Below are 23,845 nucleotides of genomic sequence, written 5' to 3' on the forward strand. Positions count from 1 at the left end.
TTGGCTGGCCCGGCCCCTAGGGGCGGTCTCTTCCCCGCGCTCGCCCCGCCGGGGGTGGCTATATTGGCACCGTTCCCGCTAGGTCGAGTAGCTTCCGAGCGCTGAACTGCCCCCCTGGAGGGGTTCCTTAGGGCGGCGCGGGCTCAGGAAGGCGGTCGAGGCTGCCGAGAGCGAGCTAGGCGCTGCGGAGCTGCAGTGCAATGAAGCAGCGGCTCAGGGAGCCGGTACAGGCAGTGTGTTCAGACGGGCCGGCCCGGGGCCGGGACTGTTGCTCCCGGGGCTGCTGAGGCGCCGCCTCGGCCGGCGCGGAGACCCGGGAGCGAGCAGGAGCGGCGGCTGCGGAGCGCAGGGCGAGCGGGCGGGGCGGCCTCCCTAATCGCGGGGAACCATGCGGGTGGCCAATTGGCTGACGGGGCTGCTCTACCAGCTCTCGCTCTTCATCACCGGATCTTGGGAGATCCACTTTCACCCGAGGCAAGGTAAGGTCACCGCGGGGCGCCTTGGGGGAGCTACGAGTGGGAGATCGGGTGGAGCCCGGTCTCTGCGATGCACTAAGATAAGTCCAACGTAAAGCATCCCCCGAGGGGTTACGGCCACGCTGGGTTTCGAGGAATCCCGCGTGCCGAGGAAGCAACTCATTTCCCAGGCCGCGCGCCGAGGACGCGTGGGTCCAGGTGGCGAGTGCGCCGCAGGACAGGAATTGGAGACCGGGACCTGAAATGGAGCTAGGGAAAGAGCTGGCCTTCTCGGGGCTGCAAAGGTGGAGCAAGAGGGGGTTGCGGGGAGGTAGTATGAGCACAGCCTGCACGTGTGTGTGTGTGTGTGTGTGTGTGTGTGTGTGTGTGTGTGTGCCCGCGCGCGTGCCAATCAGCATGTGCGCATTTGATCCGCCTTAGATACCAAGCCCTGGGACCTTGGGCAGGGCCATTCTGGCCGATCAAGTGTGGCACTGAGCTGTTGAGAAGGCACGGGGGCTAAATGGCATATCACTGTGGTTACAGAAGCCCTGGTGAGGTCACTGGCCTCCTACGAAGTGGTGACCCTGGCTCGGGTCAATGAGTTCGGAAAGGAGTTCCCCCAGAGCCAACACTTCAGTCGGAGGAAGCGCAGCTCGGAGGCGCTGGAGCCCACGCCATTGAGGATCCACTATCGCTTCAGCGCCTATGGGCAACTCTTCCATCTGAACCTGAGTGCGGACTCGGCCTTCCTGGCCCCGGGTTACAAGGTGGTGAACTTGGGAGCGCCCGTGCGCGGGGCAGAGGAGAGCGGCGAGGCCCCCCGCGAGCTGCGCCACTGCTTCTACAGCGGCAAGGTCAACGCCCGGGAGGATCACACTGCAGTCTTCAGCCTCTGTGGAGGCCTGGTAAGCATGCTCCTTCCTACCCCTTGGTGACCTGGTCAGGGCTGTGTTCAGGTAGTGCTCAGCGAGTTTCTTTGGCTTATTGGTGACACAGGCGTTCACCGTGAGCCACCGAAGGCGTCTGCACCTAGCAAGCCTAATCCAGTGGTTCCTTCTCCCTGCAGGGAGGAGAAAGGGTTGTTCAGACAGGCTCTAACCTGGACTGCTAACTGTAAGGTCAGCAGTTCGAATCCTCCAACCTCCACATGTGAAAGTCTTTACTCCTGTCCTGTAAAGAATTACAGTCTCAGAAACTCACAGGCACAGTTTTGTCCTGTGCTATAGGGTCTCTATGAATCGGCATTGATTTGATGGTAGTGAGTTTGGTTTGGTTTGAAACGGAGGCCCCGGTGCTGTGTTGGGTTATACATTGGGCTGCTAACCTTTAACCCAGCAATTTTGACATTACCTGTGTCCCCACGGGTGAAAGAAGAGACTTTCTACTCTTAGAAAGATTTACAGCTTCCGAAAGCCACAGAATTAGTCCTTTTCTATAGGAGAGCTGTGATTCAGAGTTGATTCGATGGCAGTGAGTTTGGCTCGCGCTCTCTCTCTCTCTCTCTCTCTCTCTCTCTCTCTCTCTCTCTCTCTCTCTCTCTCTCTCTCTCTCTCTCTCTCTCTCTCTCTCTCTCTCTCTCTCTTTCAACTGAGGCTCACCTGTGTGCCTCTGCCTGCTGGGCCAAGTCAAGCCAGAATCGATCGACCCTGTGCAAATCTGAGAATCTTTCTGAAAAAGTACCAGATATGGGAGAGGTGAGCCAGGGAGTGGCCTGTGAGGCACCTTATAGACGCAGTATGTGGATTCTAACGAGCAGGCAGGTGATTTCACTCCTACAAACCCGAACCTAAACACCCACTGAAGGCAGACTTCTCTCAGTTCTGCAGTTGGGTTTACTTAAATTTGTTCCGTGGGTTTAGATTGAAGGACGGGAAGTAGCACAAACACAAGTGAAGTGAAAAGGGCCTTCCATTGGAAAATTTGACAAACAAATATCTGTTTTGTAGTGTGGGAATAGCCATTAGCTTGTGAGCTGGGGACAAGTTAAAATGCACTTCGCTTAAACACGGAGGGCATCTACAATGATTTAAATGCCGGGAAATAAGAAATGATCGTTAGAGTAACAAGAGCTCTAGGAGATGGAGATTTTGTTAAAAAACAAACAAACAAGTTCACAGCCTAGTGAAGAAACAAAATATTGGTCTCTCTGTGTTTCGTTTGCTTTTCTTTCTTATATCAGAGTTTTAACCACTTTTTTGTTGCCATGAACGCTTGAATTCTGGGAAATCCAGTAACTCTTTTCAACATAATAATTTTAAGGTTGTAAACTAACTAAAAGAAACCATTTAAGTGAAACCAATGATTAAAACATGTTGCAAAGTCCACCTGGTGATATGATAATATCACAAATTGATTTATTAAAAGTAATTACTATGTTAAATAATAGGAGCTCCTGACTGATTCATTTTATTGCAATACTTTTCTAGGAATGACGAGTATAAACAAATCTCGTTGCCCTCTTCATAACAAATCTGTGGCTTCTCCTACTACATTCATGATGGCAAGAAATGCTATGTATCAATTAGAAGTTAGTGGAAATAAAGATGTAACTTTGCCAGTCATGTTCGTGGAACCCTAGAGTAAGAATGCTGATTTTAAACAATACTTACATTACAGTTACAGCCTTGGAAACTCACCGAGGCCCTTCTACCCTGCCTGTAGAGAGGGATGAGTCCATATTGAGTCAGTGACCGTGCCTTTGGCTTTTTGCTGAAGTAAGATGCTCCAAGACATTGTCAATGTTTATCACTGCTCTTTGCTTGAGTTGGGAAAGAAAGAAAAAAAGATCAAATTTTTCCCCAGACCAAATGAAACACTTTATCGTAGGTTGATTTAAGAGCGCCTCGTGACTGTGAGTATTCATCATTACAGAATACATTTTCTCTTTTCGTGCTATTATCTTTAGCTGTGTTTACATGGAATGCTTGAGCGACTTTCTTCATTCTGCGGTGGATAAATGAAAATGTTTGCAGCAGCAGAATGGCAGAAGCCCACTCGAGTATTTGCATAGTCACCTATACATCAAAGGAAAGAAAAAAAATCTCTTTTCTAGACCCTTTAAAAATTATGTTTAGTTTGTCTAGCACACCCCAGATTTACTACCACAGGTTTGTCATGGGCGATATGTATTCTTGATTTAGTATTTTATGACATAGAAAAAACTCCAGATGGGAAGCATTATTCAGAGTTTCTGCTCATATGGATTCATAGTGTTGTTATTGTTTAAGTTCAATATCCCTTTTAATTTAGAAAAATAGTTGGAGATATTTTTGAATGAACATAAAAGTTCATCTTTTTTATGATGCTCTATTAACTTTAAAAATGCATTAAATCATAATAATATATTATCAATCTGACTTATTTATATAGTTGCTTTTGATAGACTTATTATCAACAATTATTTCTATTCAATAACTTAAAATTAATTTTCATAAAAAATTAGTTTTGATCTTAGTTATTTCCATTGCAGGTTGGTAAGGCTGAGTTGAGTATATCAACCATTGTAGTAATGGCAAGTAAATGAACTGGACTTTTTTTTCTTGGTGCAATTGTGATCAATTATAAGTCAAAATTACTACATTAGTGACATTTCTTACTTTTGATATTGTCTTAGAAACAAATCTATAGGAATGTGTTTAAACAGGTCTCTGGACTCAGTGGATGGTCAAAGACAAGTTCTCTCAGTAATACACTTGTCTTTGTCTCCTTACAGTGCCTTTAAAAAAAATCCACTTTTGAACTAGGCTGGGCTATTCATGGCCCTCAATATTCTTCATTGTCTAATATGGGATATAAATCCTTGCCAGTCTCAATCCAGAGGGAACCTTTTATGCTTTGAAATTTAGTTGATGCAAAATGACCTTTTCTTGGATATGTTACTTGACTTCTTTCTACATACATAGAAAGAGCAGCAGTTAAAAAAAAGAAGAAATTTAGGAACGCCCATTCAAAACAGTGACCTCTAAGTGGGTCTGCTGGACCAGTAAAATTCAAGACTGAGAGGTCAGTTCGGGAAGTTATGGAGACTGTTTTTTTCCCCCCTGATTCTATAGTGGTAAACTTGATATAATTTTCTTGAAGGACAGAGGATAATCTTATGAGCTTATTAAGAAACCATTAAAAAAAAGAAAGAAATGGAAATTTGTATCGGAGAAAAAAATGCCTTGGAAGTTTTTCTGAGGATTATTTTTCCATCAAACAATGCACGTGTACATTCTTTGAGGGTGGTAAGTGATGCCTTATGGGTATTTTGTTGGCAGATATCACCCCTGCCACCCTGCTCATGCCCCTGAAGCCTTCTCTTCTGTCCCAAACTCAGAGAGTGTTTAAAAGAAACATGATTTGTACCCTTTGAGGATGCCCAAACTACTGTTTTGTCATGCTATAAACTGAAGACTACAGAATTCTATGGGGAAGGCTTAGAGAGATGGAAACATCACCTTAAAAATGTATAGATCAAGATGGAGATAGGTCAAGATACAATAGCCTTTATGTTTAGATATATCAAATATTGATATAAATATACCTATATCTATAAATAAAAATTTATTCCAGGACCTCTTATGCAACCACTATTGACATCCTTTTCCAAATTATTCCACCCCATTAGCATAAACTGAATGCCCCTACACAAAAACTCTTCCTCTTGCTTCCATGTTAGCTATTGGTCAACTTTGGTTTCTTTTCTTTCCTTTTCTTTTTAGTAGTTTTCTTGATATAAAATTCATATATCATACGCCACCGCCATGGTTAAGTTACCTTTAAAAAAAGTTGTATATACATCATCACAGTCAGTTCTAGTGTTCTCTCCCCAGTCCAGCATTCATTGCTTGCTTCCCATTCCCCCCACCGTGCACCCCCAGCCCCATAAACCATTGCATTCACCCATTCCTTCTGTGTTTCATAAACTGTGAAACTTCACAAACACAATAAACACAAAGCAGAAATAGGAAAATAATAATACTAATATAAAGATAAAAATACAAAGTAAGAAAGAAAATAGCACTGATAATAGTTAAAAAGCCAGAGAAGAAATTTCTGTCACAGAACAAATGAGAAATGTGTAAGTGTAAAGCAAATTTAGCTTGGGTCCAGAGGGAGGTTGACTGGCCAAATATCATAATCTGCCATAGTTTCATCTACATAATCGAGTTTGCAATAGTCTCTGTCTAATAGTAACACTGTTTGTGTACCTAGAGCTGCTTTGGTAAAGTATCACAAACTTAAAAAAACAGAAATGTAGTGTCTCACAGTTCTGACTGGGAGTCTGATGTTGGTTATGTTGATTCTTTCTGCTGCTCCTTGGCTCTCTCCTAACTTCTGGTGATGGCTGGCGATCCTTGGCTTTCAGCCCTAGTAACTGCCTCTGTGAGCACAGGGCTCTCTTTACTCTGTGCATTTTGTGTCTTTTTTAGGAGGACACACTTAACATGGATTAGGATCCACCCTAATCCAGCATGACACTGAGGAGGGACTTCAAAAAGTTCATGGAAAAACTCCATTAGCTTTTCATTCCACTTTACTCCCAACTCTTTGACGCTCCCTTGTATGTTACTGGAGAACATCCTTGAGATCCTATTTGCTAACAAGGTTATATATCAAATAGATTCCTGGGATTAGGGCTTCAACATATTTTATTGTAGACACAGCTCAAGTCATAATGCCTCTGTAGTCATTTTTCTCAATGAAAAACTCATAAGACCCTTGGCTAGCTATTCATGCGCTCATGCACATTCTTTTTATAAAATTTATTTTTGTTCATACAAATTTTATCACAATCCATTGGGTCAAGCACATTTGTACATTTGTTGCTATCATCATTCTCAAAAATTTGCTTTCTACTTGAGCCCTTGGTATCAGCACCTCATTTTCCCCAACCCTCCCTGCCACCCTCTCCCTTATGAACCCTTGATAATTTATAAATTATTATTATTTTGTCATGTCTTACACTGTCCAACATCTTGCTTTACCCACTTTTCTGTTGTCCATTCCCCCAGGGAGGAGGTTACATGTAGATTCTTGTAATCAGTTTCCCCTTTCTACCCCACCTTCCTTCCACCCTCCTGGTTTCGCCACTCTCACCACTGGTCCTGAAGGGATCATCTGCCCTGGATTCCCTGTGTTTCCAGTTCTTATCTATACCAGTGTATATCCTCTGTTCTTGCCAGATTTGTAAGGGAGAATTAGAATCATGATAGTGGGGGTGGTGGAGGCAGGAAACATTTAAGAACTAGAGGAAAGTTGTATGTTTCATCATTGCTACATTGCACCCTGACTGGCTCGTCTCCCCTCACGACCCTTCTGTAAGGGGATGTCCAGTTGCCTACAGATGGGCTTTGGGTCCTGTGTTAGTCTGGTTAGACAAGAGAAACAAATCCATGGACACACATATGTATATAAGAAAGAAATTTATATACAAGAGGAATCGAACATTGAGAAAACATCCCACCCCAGTTCATTCCAAGGCCATAAGTCTGATATTAGCCCATATGTCTGATACCAATCTATAAAGTCCTCTTCAGATTCACGAAACACATGCAATGAAGCCAAATGCAGGATGATCACAAGCCAGTGTGGTAGAAAGTCTTTGGGTCCAGTGGTATAAGCATCTCAGTACTGGTAAGGGTCTCTCTGTGGCTTCTGGTTGCGTCCATGTGGCTTGTCTTCTGCAATGTCTCCAAGGGAGTGGCAGAGAGACAGAAGTGTCTTCCACCTCCAAGGAGGAAGTACCAGATTTTCCAGGAGAAGGCCATGCCCACACAGAAGTCTCATTGGCGATCTCCAGATTGACAGCTTAGACTCCACCCCTACACTTAATCCTTAAATTGACACTAGATTAGGTGACGACCAGGGGTCCCAACTGCCCACTCCCTCTCATTCACAATGATATGATATTTTGTTCTTTGATGCCTGATATCTGATCTCTTCGACTCCTCGTGATCACACAGGCTGGTGTGCTTCTTCCCTGTGGGCTGGGCACTTGTTTACCTTCAAGGCTTTAAGACCCCAGATGCTATATCTTTTGATAGCCGGGAACCATCAGCTTTCTTCACCACATTTGCTTATGCACCCATTTGTCTTCAGCGATCATATCAGGGAGGTGAGCACACAATGATATGATTTTTTTGTTCTTTGATGCCTGAAACCTGATCCCTTTGACACCTCATGAGCACACAGGCTGGTGTGCTTCAAGGGCAATGTAACAGAGAGGAATTACTGGAACCCAAATGAAGGCTGAGCATGCTAGTGGGACAAGAACAGAGTAAAAGGAAATAGAGGAAAGAACTAGGAGGTAAAGGCCATTTATAGAGGTCTAACTATGGGTATGAACATATGTAAATATATTTATACATGATGATGGAGAATTAGATCTATGTGCATATATATTTATAGGCTTAGTATTAAGGTAGCAGATGGACATTGAACCTCCACTCAAGTACTCCCTCAGTGCAAGAATACTTTGTTCTATTAAATTGGCATTCCATGATGCTTACCTTCCTGACACAATTGCTGAAGACAAATGTGTGCATAACCAAATGCAGTGAAGAAAGCTGATGGTGCCTGGCTATCAAAAGATATAGTACCTGGGGTCTTAAAGGCTTGAAGGTAAGCAAGTGGCCATCTAGCTCAGAAGCTTATGCACATTCTTAATCAAACAATGTCATAGAGGTTGTTCTGTGCTTCTATTTTTAACATTTTAGTAGGTTTTAGAGTCCTAGTGCTATGGTGAGTAACATGCTGGGCTGCTAACCGTAAGTCAGCAGTTTGAAACCACCAGTTTCTCTGGGGAAGATGAGGCTTTCTACTCCTGCAAAGACTTACAGTGCCAGACACCCACAGGGAGAGTTCTACCCTGCCATATAGCATTGCTGTGAATCAGGAATGACTCGCTGGCAGTATGTTTGGCTTTCAGAGTGTGTGCTAGTACAGGTCTGCTTAGAGGCCAATGCTAAGGTGGGATTAAAGTGAAAGGACAGTTTAGGGGGACGTGCCTGTATTTAGAGAAAATAACTGGGAAAGTGATATGGTCTGAAGCTGATGGAAGAGAGGAAAATGATGTTGAGTGGAAGCAGGCTAGGCTGCTGGGCCGTCTTAGCAAGGGTCAGCCAAGTTCTCCAGGCTAAATTGGCTGGGAGAAGAGTGATGTGCATTCCAGTGGTGGGCCTATCTGAGTCGTCCTACCACCCTGTTTGTGATGAGAGCTTCCCTTTGGAGGTATGTTAAGGTACAAAACACTATGATGTGTTTCAAAATGCAGCAATCGGTCTTCTCCTTCTCAGAGCCACCACAAACTAACACCAGACACACAAATATGTCCTAAAGATCCCATCTGACAAGTGTAGTTAAGAGGCATAAACAAAGTGCTGTGTGAACTTCAAAAGGAGGAGTGATTAATGGAGGCGGCTTTAAGAGAGTGGTGAAACCTGTATTGGCTCCAGCTGGACTTTGAGGGACGAATAAACATATAAGGATAGGGATGGTCCAGGGTGCCTTTTTGGTCTGTGCAACGAACAAGTAGGATAAATGGGGTGATAAGGGTCAAAAAGTGAGGTTGGCATCAGATTGTTAAAAGCCTGGGATTCATTGCTAAGGAGGGAGACCGTGGACTATAACTGATAGCAGTTACGTCTGTGAGGTTGGGAAAGGAAGTGTTCTGGAGCAACGTTGTGCAGGGTGCATAGGAAACAAGGAGTCACTGAACAGACCTCTGGCCATCAGCTGTGCGCAAGGAAGAGGGGCCATCTGAAGTGGTGTCGTGTCCGTGACAATGGAGAAGAGGGCACAACAATGGAAGGCGCACTAAGCCAGTGGTTCTCAACCGGAGGTAGCTCGCCTGCCGGGGGACTGTAGGCAGCGCTTGAAGACATTTTGTTGTTCACAGTTTGAGGGAGGGTGCACTACTGGTGTTGAATGGGACCATCAATAATACCGCTAAGCATCCCATAATGGACAGAACACCCCTTAACAAGCAAAGGCTTTCCCAGCCAAAAGTGTCCATAGTCAGGCTGAGAAACCCGACAGTTGACCCATCAGCATTTTAGACTCTAAGAAAAAGAGACTGACATGACTTGAATGATAGTAGTGTTAGTGACTAAGTGATCAAGCGGCTATTTATGAAGGAAGGCAATGGCGGAGCATAAAAACAGCGTGGAGGCAGTGCTTGACCCATCTACCTTCATCCTGCAAAGGGAGAATCAGCACCGTTAGCATCAGCTGCAGGCTGACTCCCATGAACTGGACAGAGATGCCTCCACCCTCCAGCCTTTCTTCACCCATTCTGAAACCAATTGCCCTTGCTACCACATTTTCTACTTCTTTGGTAGGTTTTGATAGTTCATCTCAGTGATCACACAGCACTTCAATCATACTCACAGGGATGAGGTTTTCTAGGTAATCAACAGGTGACAATTCAGGATCAAGGACACTCAGATATCCTCTTTGATCAGGACAGCTACCTCTCAGCCGTGCCAGGAGACATGCCTCTTGCCCTTGGCTTCTCTTGGGCAAGTACTGCCAAGCTCTTTTAGCTCTGCTGGTAAATACATTCTATCAGAAGCCTTGGCTTGACACTCAGATATAACTTCATGGGTCATGAGCTGGCACACTGGGCTCCCCCACTCCTACTTCCACCCCACCCCCCGCCCCCAGAACTCCTTCCCAAAGGCAAGGCACTCAGTTTTCTAACTCTATCTTGATCCTTCTGCTTTTGATGCTATTGTTTCTCTGGTTGTCCCCCTTGCTGTCTCTTGATGTCTCTGTTTTCCTCTTTTTCATGGATCCAGGAGGATCCACCACAACACCTCTTTAGTCCCGACTCTTCTTTCTCTTTAATAGTGAGATCTCCTTTTTTTGCCTCTGGGATGACTCATTTTAAGCCAAGTGGGTAGGCAAAAGAGAACATCCTTCCTCCTGCTCTGCCTCACTCCCAGGCAGCGTCCCATACACTTTATTTGCATAGTCACACCTTATTTGGATGCCATGTATCTAAAACCACGAAGGCCTCAGCCTCTGTGTAGGTCTACCCAGACATTGAGGAGCTAGTGATGTAGTATTTACATGTTGGGCGTTTCATAAAGAATTATACTTTCAGAAACTCACCAGGAAGTTTTTCCCTGCCCTGTAGCATCACTATGAATAGGCATCAACTCAATGGCAGTGAATTCTTTTGTGTGCTAGTTTTTTTGGGACCAGCCTTTGGGGGGAGTTATAAAGACAATGATTAGAAGCTCCATATTAAGAAATTTACAGTAGGACACAGAAAACAGGTTCCAAGACACATGTTTCCAGAAACATCTGTTTGATTCTATTATTGCTCAAAAGTATACTTGCTTTTCTCTGTCTGAACTGCCTTTTACCTCATACTCTTTTCCCTTCCAAAAGGCAGAGCTGAGTCGGCCTTCCTTTATTCCACACTGGACTTTGTATGTAGATATGGACTTCCGCATACTAATGTTATTTGTTCATATTTCTTCTGAATTTATAGATCTGGGGTAGGCATGAGTTATTTTGATGTTAGTACCTAACACAGGGCCTGCAAGTTAGAAACATTCCATACATTTATGAATGGATGAACTAGTATAGTTAATTTTTATAATTTATACCAATTATTTGGAGTAACTTGTCTTTGCAGTAGTACTTTGACAGAGAACAACCAGGAAGGCTAGATTCAGGTGAGGAAATAGAACAGGGGATATCATTGCTGGCATCAGATGGATCTTGGCTTAAATTAGAGAATGCCAGACATATGTTTGCTTGTGTTTTATTGACTATTGCAAGGCATTCATTGTGTACATAACAACAAACTATGGGTGACTGTGAGAAGAATGGTAATTCTAGAATACTTTAGTGTGCTTCTGTGGAACCGGTGTGAAGACTAAGAGACAATTATTCAAATAGAAAAGGAATACTGCATGGTTTAAAATCAGGAAAGGTGTGCATCAGGGTCGCAACTAGTCATCATAGTTATCCAATCTATGCTGAGCCAATCAACTGAGAAACTAGCTTTTATGAAGAAGAAGGCAGCATCAGACTGGGAGGAAAGCTTGTTAATAACCTGCAACATGCGGCTGATTGTTGAAAGTGAAGCGCACCAATGGACTTGATGATGATGATCAAGGAGCGCAGCTCTCAGTGTGGTTTGCATCTCAATGTGAAGAAAATAAAAGTCCTCACAAGTAGATCGACACATTACATGCTAAACGGAGAAAAGTTTGAAGCTTTCACGGATGTCATCTTGCTTGAATCCACAATCAGTGCTTATGAAAACATCGTCAAGAAATCAAATAACTTATAACATTGGACAAATCTGCTACCCAGACCTCTTTAAAAGTGTTGAAGGGCAAGGAAATCACTTTAAGTGCTAAGGTATGCCTGATCCAACCAGTGGTATTTTCAGTCATCTCGTATGTCCATGAACGTTGGATAGTGAATCAGGAAGACTGAAGAGGCATGGATGTATTTGCACTATGGTACCAGCAAAGAACACTGACTATACCATGGACTGAAAGAAGGACAAACAAATCTCTTGTAGAAGAGGTACAGCCAGAATGCTCTTTGGAAGTGAGGATGAGAGATTCATCTCGGGTACTTTGGACATGTCATCAGGAGCAGCCTGTTTTTGGAGAAGACATCATGCTGTTGAAGAAGTAGAGAGAAAAAAAACAAAAAGGAGAAGACACTTTGTAGTATGGATCGACACAGTGGTTGCAACAATGGCTCAAACATAACAATGGGAGGCTGGTGCCGGAGCAGTCAGTGTTTCTTTCTGTTGTACTGGAGTCAGTATGGTCAGTATGGTCATACTGGAGTCAGTATGGTCAGAATGGACAACAAGGCACCACAGCAGCAGCAGCCACTGGTCTATATTGAAGATTCAAGGATAGCTTTCTGCTTGGAACTGTATTGATGTTATTTATTAATTTTAAAATATACACACAAAGTAGATCAATGATTTTTTTACTCTAGTCAGATCACAGAAAAGGCATCTTGGTTGTTGACCGCCTCAGATTAACGGCATCACAAACAACTTCTGCGTACATTCCATCTTTTGATGAGTACTAGCTGTAACTAGTCCATCTCCCTAGATAAGACAAGGTCTCGGAAATGAAGGTTAGTGATAAACTCAAGAGGAAGAGAGGAACATAAATCCTCATTATCACCAGCAATCTTTACTACAGACTCATTTGTTCACCAAGTATCTTTTTGCTTCCTCTCTTAGAACATAGAGGAGACCTGGTGACTCGGGGGTTACGTGTTGGACTGGGATCCACACTTTGGCAGTTTGAAACCACCGGCAGCTCTAGCCACACGTTGGCAGTTTGAAACTACCGGCAGCTCTCCGTGGGAGAAGGACTGGGCTTTGCATTCCCAGAAACAGTTACTGTTTTGGAAGCCCACAGGGGGTTGGCTATGAGTCAGCAGTGACTCCATGGTCATAGGTTAGGTCTTTGGTTTGGTTTGGTTGATACGTAAAATATACTGATAGCATCTACACTAGGCACTCCCTCTGGCTCACAGTCTAGAATCTCTGACTTATGTACAATCTTTTCCCTGAAGACTAGATAAGGATCTTTGTGGCTTGGCAAGTTATGAATTAAAAAGACAAATTATCCACCACTCCCCTAGCCCAGGCATTTGAATTATGGTGCTGGTGAAGAATGTTGAGAGTACCATCAATTGCCAAAAGAGCAACAACAACAACAACAACAACAACAACAAAAACAAAACCTGCCTTTGCAGAAGTAGAACCAGAATGCTCCTTACAGGAAAGGATGATGAGGGTTCATCTCAGATACTTTGGAATTGTTATCAGGAGGGCCCAGGCCCTGGCGAAGGACATCATGCTCGACAAAATAGAGAGCTAGAGAAAAGAGACAAGATGGATTGACACAGTGGCTGTGACAGTGGCCTAAACCATTAGAATAATTGTGAGGGAGACCCCAGCCCAAGTGGCGTTTCATTCTGTTGTCCACGGGATCACGATGAGTGGGCACCCACCTGATGGTACCTAGCAGCCATCACGTGGCTCCCATACAGTGCAATCAACATGATTGCAACTCTGAGGGTGACAAAGGAATTCCTACAGAAAGATGAACTGGATTCACCTCCTAGTCACGGACTTCGAGCAGTTTTGTACTCCTCTGAGGAGGAATTATGCGACCCTACTGCCCTATCAGGAGGGAATTGCCTCAGTCACCTCCATTCTGGGAGGGTCACCTTGGTTCCCAAGGCCCGTGGACCTTCCCTGTGGGAAGGTAGTGGTCATCTTTCTCCATGGCACGTCTAAAATGGATTCTAAGGAGGGTGCTGCCTTTGGGATTTTGGAATGCTTGGGGAATTCTGGGACGTGTGTACCTTGTTTAACAGTCGCAGTCAAAGACTCATTTTTCTTGGAGGCCCATGTGTATTTTTGGTAATGTTAGGGCAGTTGAGTTAGCTCTGACTCATAGTAGCTCTCTGTGCAATAGAACCAACCACTGCCGACTCTGCATCATTCGACTCCTTATCGTTTTCTTTTCTTTCCGAGGTACCAAGCATGCTGTCCTTTCCCAGGGATTGGCCTCTCCTGGTGACATGAGGAAGTCTTGCCATCCTAGTTTCTTTGGCAATATGATCCTTCAAAATTATAGTTGGCTTCTGTGTTCGGCTGGAATGGCTAGAGAAACAAACCCAGTGACACTCACATATGTATAAGAAAGAGCCTTATATCAAGAAGTAATTACATATCAGGAAAGTATCCTAGCCCAACCCAACCCGAGTCCATAAATCTAATACTAGTCAATAAGTCTCCCTTCAACTCTCACACCCACATGTAATGATAGAAAATCAGGAAGACCACAGTCCGGTAGATTCAGAGTCCTGTGGATCCAAGGTCAGTGAGAACATGGCAGGGCACCAGGCAACTCTCTGGGTCATTGACCCGGCCCCAGCGGGCAGGCAGGTGAAGGGGGAGAGGAAGTGGGAGGCTGCCAATGTCCTTCTATGAGAAGGCCACCCCCCCCCCAAGGAGACAGCATCAGGCTGCCACCTGATTCACAGGTTTGACTTCACCCCTAACAAGAGTGTCAAGTTGACATTAAGTCATCTAACTACCACAGCTTCTGATGGTAGATCAAGTTTAGATGATCATTGCTTACAATCATTTCTGGTGACAGTTACTAAATCTATGAATGGCCAGATCTTTGTGAAAAGATGATTAAAGTGATATATTCTTGCCTTAACTGATCAACCAAATAAAATTTCAGGTGTATTAAAGCAATATAAGAAAATTATATTGTAACCCCTACATAGGGCAAAATGTAAACGGAGACATAATAAGTGAAAAAATTGATAGGATTGCCTAATAATTAAAGAGTATCATCTATAAAAATAATTATGAACCAGTTAAAAGATAAACGAGGAAACTATTCTGGACCAAAATGGTAAGTGGTGTGGCAGATGTATGGCGTGTTGCCCTCTAGGTATTATATGTGTCTATGTCCTTGTCTTAAAACAATAATGCTTTATAACATTTTGATACTACATCATGAGACATGCGTGAGATAATTTTTAATGATTTTTATTGCTGGTTTAAGATTTTCATTGTTGTAATGACTAGGTTTTATGACTCAACTGACGTTTTAGTGAGAGGGTAAGAGAAGCTGTCCTGGGGACCGCTACTCACACTCCACAAATACGTGGCAATTTCTTTAACAAGTCTAATGAGCGAGTTTATATGACTTCAGGAACACATCGATGACTGCAATACCAGGGAAATACTACAGAATCTACTCCTTGTCAGTGATGTTGCCAGGACACATTTGAACTTGAGACTTGGCTACATTAATCTTGGGCTGATGAGACCAGATCTCTTATAGGGGTTTCTGGTGTAAGTCTCTTTTTCAGTGCCATATCTGCCACTTATTCATTCTTTGTTGTCTCCTCTCACATTTATACTGGAGAGGGCAAATCCTTCTGTAGCATGGAGGGGGAGGTGGGGAAGGTGAAGCATATGCCTAAAGGAGAAAAGAAAGACTCATCTTTTTGAAAAACCTTACAATGAGTATATTGATTCATGCTTCTGCAGCTGCTGCATATGTTTTATTCACACAATATATCATTCATCCATCTACCCATTCACTGTTAATTTATGAAAAACATCATATTTATAATGAGAAACTGTCTGGCAGAGGTCCTTTGTTGCATTGAGCAGTTTCCCCCCAAATAATGAATGTCTGAGTTTATATCTGTAGTCGTTTATTCTCTACTATCTATACCACTGTTAGAATATGTTGTTGTAATTTCTGTGCTGTCATGGTGAATATTTTTTATCCCATTCTCAAAATATATTCAATTTATGAACATAATGATCAGGTTCCTACCTTGAACACTTTTAATACACATTCCCTTTCCCAGGGAATTAGGTAGGTAGAATTATTTCTGTTTTGATTTACAGATAATAAAGCATAGGGTCATAGATAGGAAGTGACTTGTGCAAGTTTCCCTGAGTGCAGACCTAGAATTCATACATTGGGCTCTTAGTACAAACATCATCATCCTCCTCAATCTCACGTGATTTATAATGAAAGATTAAGAAACCAAATCTTTCTGTCTTTATGGCGGGAATGGTATGTGAATTTAAAGACTTCTTAGAGTTCCTCTGGCCAAGTCCTAAGATCTTTATTATTTGAAAAGAAAGTTCCTTGAAATGAGGTAAGATGATAGAAAACCTGATGGAAGTAAACTACTGTAAGTTCTTTATTGATAAGCACAGGAAAATTACTCGGAGCACATGTGATTTGCCATTTATTCTTGGACTACGTGTTTTGAAACAGGAAATATTTTAAGACAAAGCCTTTGGGTTGTCAAGGCAGTGTCAGTAGCAGGCTACAGATGTGTTGATGGGCTCTGGATGGAACTGTATAAACTTCTTGTCTTGACGGACAGGTGAAGCCCATGTGCACTTTCATTGGAACCTTGTAATTCACAGGGAGGTTTTGATCCAAAGGACGGAAAACAATTTCATAGGTACCAATAGCCTTTCTCACATTCAAAGCGGTCCGGTGAGTGCATTTGGTTAACTGTTAGCTACCAAGCTGACTCATGTCTATTGGGATCTCTCTCACCAGGGGCCTCCACATCTGTCTTCATCAGCATGCTTTTCTGAAACACGCAAACAGGGGGTTTCCAGGATCCTCTCACTAAGGTTTCACAACAGTGTCCTTGTGGCTTCTTGTATGTGTAGTTGAAATCAGTTTTCCGGGAAGGCACAGAATCCTAGAGGTTTGGGCATGTATTGAAAATAAAGGATTTGCACAGTTTTTACGTTTGTAGGAAGTAAATAGAGCCCAAGAGAGCAGATTGTCGTCCAGCCAATTTTGACCCATGCTGAACCTCTAGGACAGGTAGAACGAACTGCCCCATAAGGTTAATATGGCTGTAAATCTTCACAGAGGCTGAGTACGACTTCTTTCTTCTGAGGAATACCGACCTTTCAATAGCAGCAGAGTGCCTGACCACTGTGCCACCAGGGCTCCACTGTATGTGTAGCCACTAAAAATTATCCAAGAAATAGATGACTGTTTATTGCTTTGCGTTTTGTTATCTAGACTAATATTTCAATGCCTGGTAACCAGTTTATCTGATGGAATTTCATTAATTTTTCAACTAATAAAACATGAGACACCATGGCTGTAACCATGGGCTGAGGCAAAAGAACAATTGTGCAGGTGGCACAGGACTGGGCAGTATTTTGTTCTGTTGTGCATAAGGTCGCGATGAGTCAGAGAAGATTCCATGGTACCTTAACAACAACAACCCTAACGTATTAGCACATTATGTAATCATGAATACCTAAATGTGTGTGTGTGTGTGTGTGTGTGTTGGGATGAGTGGAGAGGAGGCATTGAAAGGAGACTCATGCAAATGCGTCTCAGTTAACTCTCGAAACCACCATAATTTAGCAATGTTAGAGGGAAAAAAGTGTGAAAGTAACATAGGAATATGTGAAAAAGCAACAAACCCAAAACAAGCCCAGATACTTCACTTGTTCATTCTGTTAATAGTTGATGGAACTGTAAAACAGTAAAGGCACTCTTACCTTTAAGGAGATTTTGATCTTGTAATTATTGAGTGTAAAGAGGACTTTATGTGTATGATTTCCATAATCATTTAAATAACTTTACATGCTAATGTAAAGTGGTGATTTAACCCCATGGTAATTATTTACAATGAAATGTAAAGCAAATATTTCAAATTCATTACCTCAAAATAATGCTAAGGCATTTATTTAGAAATTGAGATAGAAAGTCACTAAAACTATGTTTACAATAGTCCCTGTAATTCATTTTGGAATTGGTATTCACAGTGACATGCTTTCCAAGGTGTAAAAACAAACAAACACGTTTATCTCATATGTAGAGGTAATTGTGTATTTTGTATTGTAAGGTGTGATGCTTCCTTTTCATTACCAGCCATCATTAGTGCAGTGGCTTCTCTCTGTGACCAGTCCTCCATCTCATTCCTCCTGGTTGACACAGCCCCAACGTCTCTGTTTTCTCTGTCACCAGCCTTTCAATGGCCATGCCTTCTGTTTAGAATGTCACTCCCCAGAATTTTCCATGGCTGCCTTCTCATTATCTCTATCCCAGTTCAGAAGTCTCCTCTCATGGGCCTCCCTGGCCTCACATTCTCTGTCATCCTCCATCCCAATTTTATTTTCTTCAGGACATTTATTACTACCTGCCGTAGCATATTATATGTCTTTTCCCATATATGTCTATACATTATGAAGTCAGGGATTTTATCATGCTAATCTTTTCATGTCTAGTACCTAGAACTTTGCCCGTAACATAGTGCATAGTGGGTGCTCATTCAACATATAGCGGCCATTGTGTAGAGTAGGGGTCCTCAAACTTTTTAAACAGGGGGCCAATTCACTGACCCTCAGATCTGATGGAGGGCTGGACTATGTTTAAAAATACCTATGAATAAATTCCTGTGCACACTGCACACATCTTGTTTTGAAGTAAAAAACAAATGGGGCAGAAACACCTAGCGGCTGGATAAATGTCCTCGGCGGGCCGCATGTGGCCCACGGCCTGTGGTTTTAGGACCCCCTGGAGAGTATGCCACAGTTGGTGTACATATATGACAGCTGACACAGGGTAGTGGATTAAGGAACAGATTGCAGAGCAGGCTACCAGGGTTCTCGTCTTGGTCCTGTCGATTACTAGGTGTGAGATTTGGGCAAAAGTTACTTAACCTTCTTTGCTTTATCTGTAAAGGGTTGGTACTAATACAAGGGTACTTCACAAAGCTTATAGGGATCCTCTAAGACTGAGTAGAACTGCCCCTTTGGGTCTCTGTGGCTGTAACTCTTTACAGGAATAGAAATTCACATTTCTCCTGGGTAGTAGCTGGTAGTTTTGAACTGGCCACCTTGTGGTTAGCAACCCAACCTGTATGAATCGGAGTTGACTGAATGGCAGTGAGATTTTTTTGTTTTGGTCAGAAAGTTCACTGGGCCTCTGGTCAACATAAAGTGAGTTTACAAAAAATAGGAAATGTAAGCTTTCATGATTCAATAATTGTTTGCTGTGCCTGGTCTGTTAGGTCTCAGGTCCTTTATTAAGAAGTGGACATCTCGGGTAGGTAGGCTTCTTCTGCATGTGTGAAGCCTCCTAGTCTACTAGTTGCAGACACTTATAAATAGGAAAGAAATATTACATGTAATATAATATTGTAGCATCATTATGTAGCACCAGTCCAATTTCTCCTTGGTAATCAGGATCAATCACACCACTCAGTACAGTGACAGCCTTCCTGACCTGTTGATCCAAAGGCATGAGAAGCCCAAAGTGGCCAGTTCAGTGTAATCCGTGCTGTGTTTCCAGGTGGGAGAGTTCCTTTCTTCGGGACCATGACCTCCAGGCCTGAGGAGCACAGGGTTGCTGGGACAGGAAGCAAAATTGCTGCAAGGGGATCACTAGCAGTAATAGTGAGTGGTGCCCCTCCAGCTTCCACCCCTTGGTTCCTGGACCCATGAATTCTGGCTTTTGGAGACATAGCACCATATGTTGGCCGTTGGTTTAGAGCGTATACAGCTTCCTGAAGAACATTGCCCCAGCCCTGCAAGTTGTTGCCACCTAGTTGGCACCGTAATTGTGTCTTTAGGAGCCCATTCCATCGTTCTATCAAGCCAGCAGCTTCAGGAACACGAGGAACATGATATGACCAATGCATTCCATGGGCATGGGCCCATTGCCGCACTGCATTTGTTGTGAAGTGAGTTCCTTGATCTGAAGCAATGCTGTGTGGGATGCCATGCCAGTGGATGAGGCATTCTGTAAGTCCACGAATGGTAGTTTTGGCAACATTATGTATAGGGAAGGCAAATCCATATCCAGAGTGGGTGTTTATTCCAGTAAGAACAAAATGCTGCCCCCTCCATCATGGAAGTGAATGAGTAAGCATCTCAGCGCTGGCAGGGGTCTCTACACAGCTGCTCCAGCACCCAGGGCTTCTTTGGGGTAGGTCCATGTGGTTTCTCAGGGATGTCTTGCAGGAAATGAGCCTTGCCAGCTGAAGCAGGGAACTGGCTAAGGCAGCTGCACCCTGGTCCAACCATCACAAAGCAAGAGACCTGAGAACTGTAATTTGTAATTATGTTATATTAAAGTAAATAAAAGAAATATGTAATAGAAATATTACACAGATATCTATATAAATATGGATTATGATAACTGCTCTCAGGAAATTTGGTGAAGCGTGTTGTGAGGAATTTGGTGGGGTGGGGGATAGAGATGCAGTAGCTAAATACTTGGTCAAGGAGAATCTGAGTAGTTGCTACTCAAGGTGAGACTTAAAAGATGGAGTGGAGGCAGCTGCGGCATGCTGAGTCAAGGGTATGAAGAGAGGATTCAGGGCTGTGGGAATATTGCAGGCAGAGGAAACAGCCTATACAATGTTACTGAGATAAAAATAAAAAGAACCTCACTGTTAGTGAGTTGATTCTGACTCATGAGGACTGAGTAGAACTTCTTTGGTGGGTTTCCGGGACTATGACTTTTTACAAGTGTAGAAAGATGAAGCTTTGTTCCACGGATCGGCTGGTGGTTTCCAACTGCTGACCTTGTGGTTAGCGGCCCCGCACATAACCACTGTGCCACCAGGGCCATGCTTACCCCTTCCTCCATGCACTCAAATTTTCCTACTTCCACCTGAATGCTTTCCAATGGATTCAACTATCTCCTTGGTAGCAACCAAGCAAGTTGAAAGACGTACTTTTGCTTTTCTTTGTGGACTTTACTAGTGGTATTGAGCTATGTTGTTGTCACACAGCATCGAGTTGATTCTGACCCACAGCGTCCCTATGCACAACAGAGCGAACCGCTGCCTGGTCCTGCGCCGTCCTGACGCTGGTTCCGCGCTGTCCTGACGCTGGTCCCGCGCTGTCCTGACGCTGGTTCCGCGCTGTCCTGACGCTGGTTCCCGCGCTTGAGCCCATTGTTGCAACCACGTGTTAATCCTTCTCCTCAAGGGCATTCCTCGCTTTTGCTGCCCTTCTGTGTAACCAGGCATGATGTCCTCCCCCAGGGACCGGTCTCTCCTCACCAAGGAGCACTCTGGCTGTACTTCAAAAACAGATTGGTTTGTCCTTGTCCATGGCCCTTTCAATTTTCTTTTTCAGAACCACGATTTTAAAAGTTTATATTTTGGTTTAGTATTACTTATGGGAGAGCTTTCCATATGTCTACATAGAATTCTCTTATTCTCTTTATATTTCTCTCAAACTGCAGTATTCCATTGTAGTTCTGTACCACGGTTCATTTTCTCATGGACTTTTGAATCTGTTCTAATATTTTGCTGTTAGAAGCAATGCTGTAGTTGATAGCTTTGTATGTATGCGATTTTGCACGTGTGCCCATGTATAGTTGTTGTTAGGGGCCTTGAGTTGGTTCCAACCCATGCCACGCTCTACACAACAGAACGAAGCACTGCAGTGTCGCGCGCATCCACACCATGGCGCCTATGCCCGAGCCCATTGTCCGAACAGTGGTGGCAATCCAGGCCGTGGAGGGCCTTCCTCTTTTTGCTGCCCTTCCGCGTTACCAAGCACAATGCCATTCTCCAGGGACTTGCCCCTCCTGACCATATGTCCAAAGACTTAGGCTATCCTTGCCTCTAAGCTGCACTCTGGCGTTACTTCTTCCAATAAATTAGTTTGTCCTTTCAGGATAAAGTATATGAAGGAAAACTGCTAGCCAAAGGACAGTTTAGGTATATGATAGAGACCAAATTGCTTTGCATAGAGATTCTACTCATCCATCTTCCCCATAGTAATACATGAGATTCTTATTGCTTCCACAGACACATTCGGTGTGTCGTATAAAACTTTTATATTTTTCACCAATCTCATCATCATGTTTCAAGAAAAATAAAGATGCCAGGAGTGAGCTGCAGAGTGAGTAAGGGGATGTTACAGAAGGTGGGCAGGTTGTCTAGTGCAGTGTTTCCCAACGTGGACAATAAGAATGATGTAGGGGGGCTTGAAAGCAGCTTCCTACACTTTCTTGTGGGCTATAGTACAAATGGTTTTAGTTGCCAGGTGGACACTGAGGGTTTTTTTCTGAAGAGGGGACAGTAACCCAAATAAGTTTGGGGACCACTGGCCTAGAGAATTGTAGACCATTGTATAAAATCATAGATTGTCTATCTGGATGGGAAGATATAGGGGTATTTCTTTTCATCCCAAAGGTGGCTGACTTCTTAGAACATAACAACTTGTTCTCCTTTGTAGTGACCGCATCCCGAAGGGGGGCTGACGTCTTCAAACATAAGAACTTGTTCTCCTTTGTGGCGACCGCAGCAGGTCTAGTGGTTTGCATTAGGTGCGAGGGAATGTTAGATTAGATCATGAATGCACTGGAGACGTCTGTGGCAAGTTGTTCGATCTGTAATTATAATTTAAATATTGACTCATCAAGATTTACAGATATAGGATCTGAGAGAAAGAGCTATCATAATTTCTCTTTTAGATTTTTTTTTAACCTGAGCAACCTGAATGATAATATTGCCATCAACTAAAATAAAGTGTTGGGGAAACAGTGAGCTTTGATAGGGAATGAAGAGTTTGTCTTTGAGCATGTTCAGGTTCTAAGTGAAGCTATTAAATAGGATGCTGGATTTTGAATACTGTAGTTCAGAAGATAACTTTGCTAAGCGTCAATAGGTCATTGCTAAGCAAATATGCACATTCTAAATTCCTAGCATCACATTCAAGTTCTTGGTTAACCTAACCTCACCCTGCCTTTGTACGTCTCGCCTCACAGTAACAGTAAGTCAAATAGGCACGTGAGATAGTTAGGTTTATTGTACCCACCAGGCCAATCGGAACAGGTGGGATTAATCAGGTCACAGTTTGATTGGAGGGCGAAGAACTAAAATGGCCCTGCAAGTGCTGCCCCATTTCCTCTTGCTCTCTGGTGATCAGACCAGCATGCTGCTGCTTTAGCTAATTCTCTGCCTCAACTGGTTAGCTACACTACCTGTTGGTCAACCTAACCCATGGATCTTGTTGCTAGAGCTTGAGGCTCATTTGAGACCTGCTTCACCACACTGCTGGTGCGTACATCACTTGAGTTTAGAGGCTGGTGGATCTTGTCCCCTTGCATTGCTTGAGTTCAATATCCCATCCTGGCCTGCTTCTCTAAGCTCCCAAGCTACTGACTGTTGCTGACCCAGATTTGTTTGCTGCCTGTAGGCAGACTCTGCCTAACACAGAATGATTGTGAATATGCTATGCTCTTGCCCCTCTTAAGGCTTTTGCCTGTGCCATTCTTGTTACCTGGAATGTCTGCCATCTCAACTCTACCAATGGGTATACCAGCCAGCCAGTCTTCCTGACTTTATACTTAAGAATGGAGAGAGAAAATGTGAGCCATGGACAGAAATATATATATACACACATACATATTTAGTTGATGACATTTAATGAAAGGCAGCTTGGCTGCTTTTGTTTCTGTGCGCTCACTTATAGCTTGTGGCATCAACTGGCATTGTCCTCGCTGACTTTTGAAAATAAGTTAACTCTTTTTTAATTTGTTTTCAGATGGGAACATTTAAAGCGCATGATGGCGATTATTTCTTAGAACCTATAATGAAGGCAGATGGGAGTGAATATGAAGACAATCACAACAAGCCCCATCTTATTTACAGACAGAAATTAAAGAAGAGCCAGTTTCGGCCATCTCACAACCCTTGTGAAGTTTCAGGTACATTCTCATTTCAATAATGATCCTGTTTAAGTTTCTTATTGGGAAACTTCCAACTTAAGTGGTTTCTTAAATAATGCAGTGTATGATATGTTAAGGTTAATCTTTGGCCTCTAAAGATTCATTGGAAGCCAT

At 43.3% G+C, this 23,845-nt stretch overlaps 1 protein-coding gene across 1 annotated transcript in view; it reads left to right on the forward strand.

Annotated features, from left to right (window-relative positions):
- The first annotated feature begins 86 nt into the window (after positions 1–86).
- ADAMTS20 (ADAM metallopeptidase with thrombospondin type 1 motif 20) overlaps positions 87–23,845 on the forward strand; it is a 176,996-nt gene continuing 153,237 nt past the window's right edge. Inside the window, exons 1-3 of the mRNA XM_075551858.1 lie at positions 87–479; positions 1,002–1,363; positions 23,548–23,710. Coding sequence (XP_075407973.1) covers positions 389–479; positions 1,002–1,363; positions 23,548–23,710 — 616 coding nt within the window. The 5' untranslated portion in view covers positions 87–388. The remainder of the gene's footprint in view (positions 480–1,001; positions 1,364–23,547; positions 23,711–23,845) is intronic.

The sequence above is a fragment of the Tenrec ecaudatus genome, chromosome 6 (genome assembly GCF_050624435.1).
Source record: "Tenrec ecaudatus isolate mTenEca1 chromosome 6, mTenEca1.hap1, whole genome shotgun sequence".
NCBI classification, from domain to species: Eukaryota; Metazoa; Chordata; class Mammalia; order Afrosoricida; family Tenrecidae; genus Tenrec; species Tenrec ecaudatus.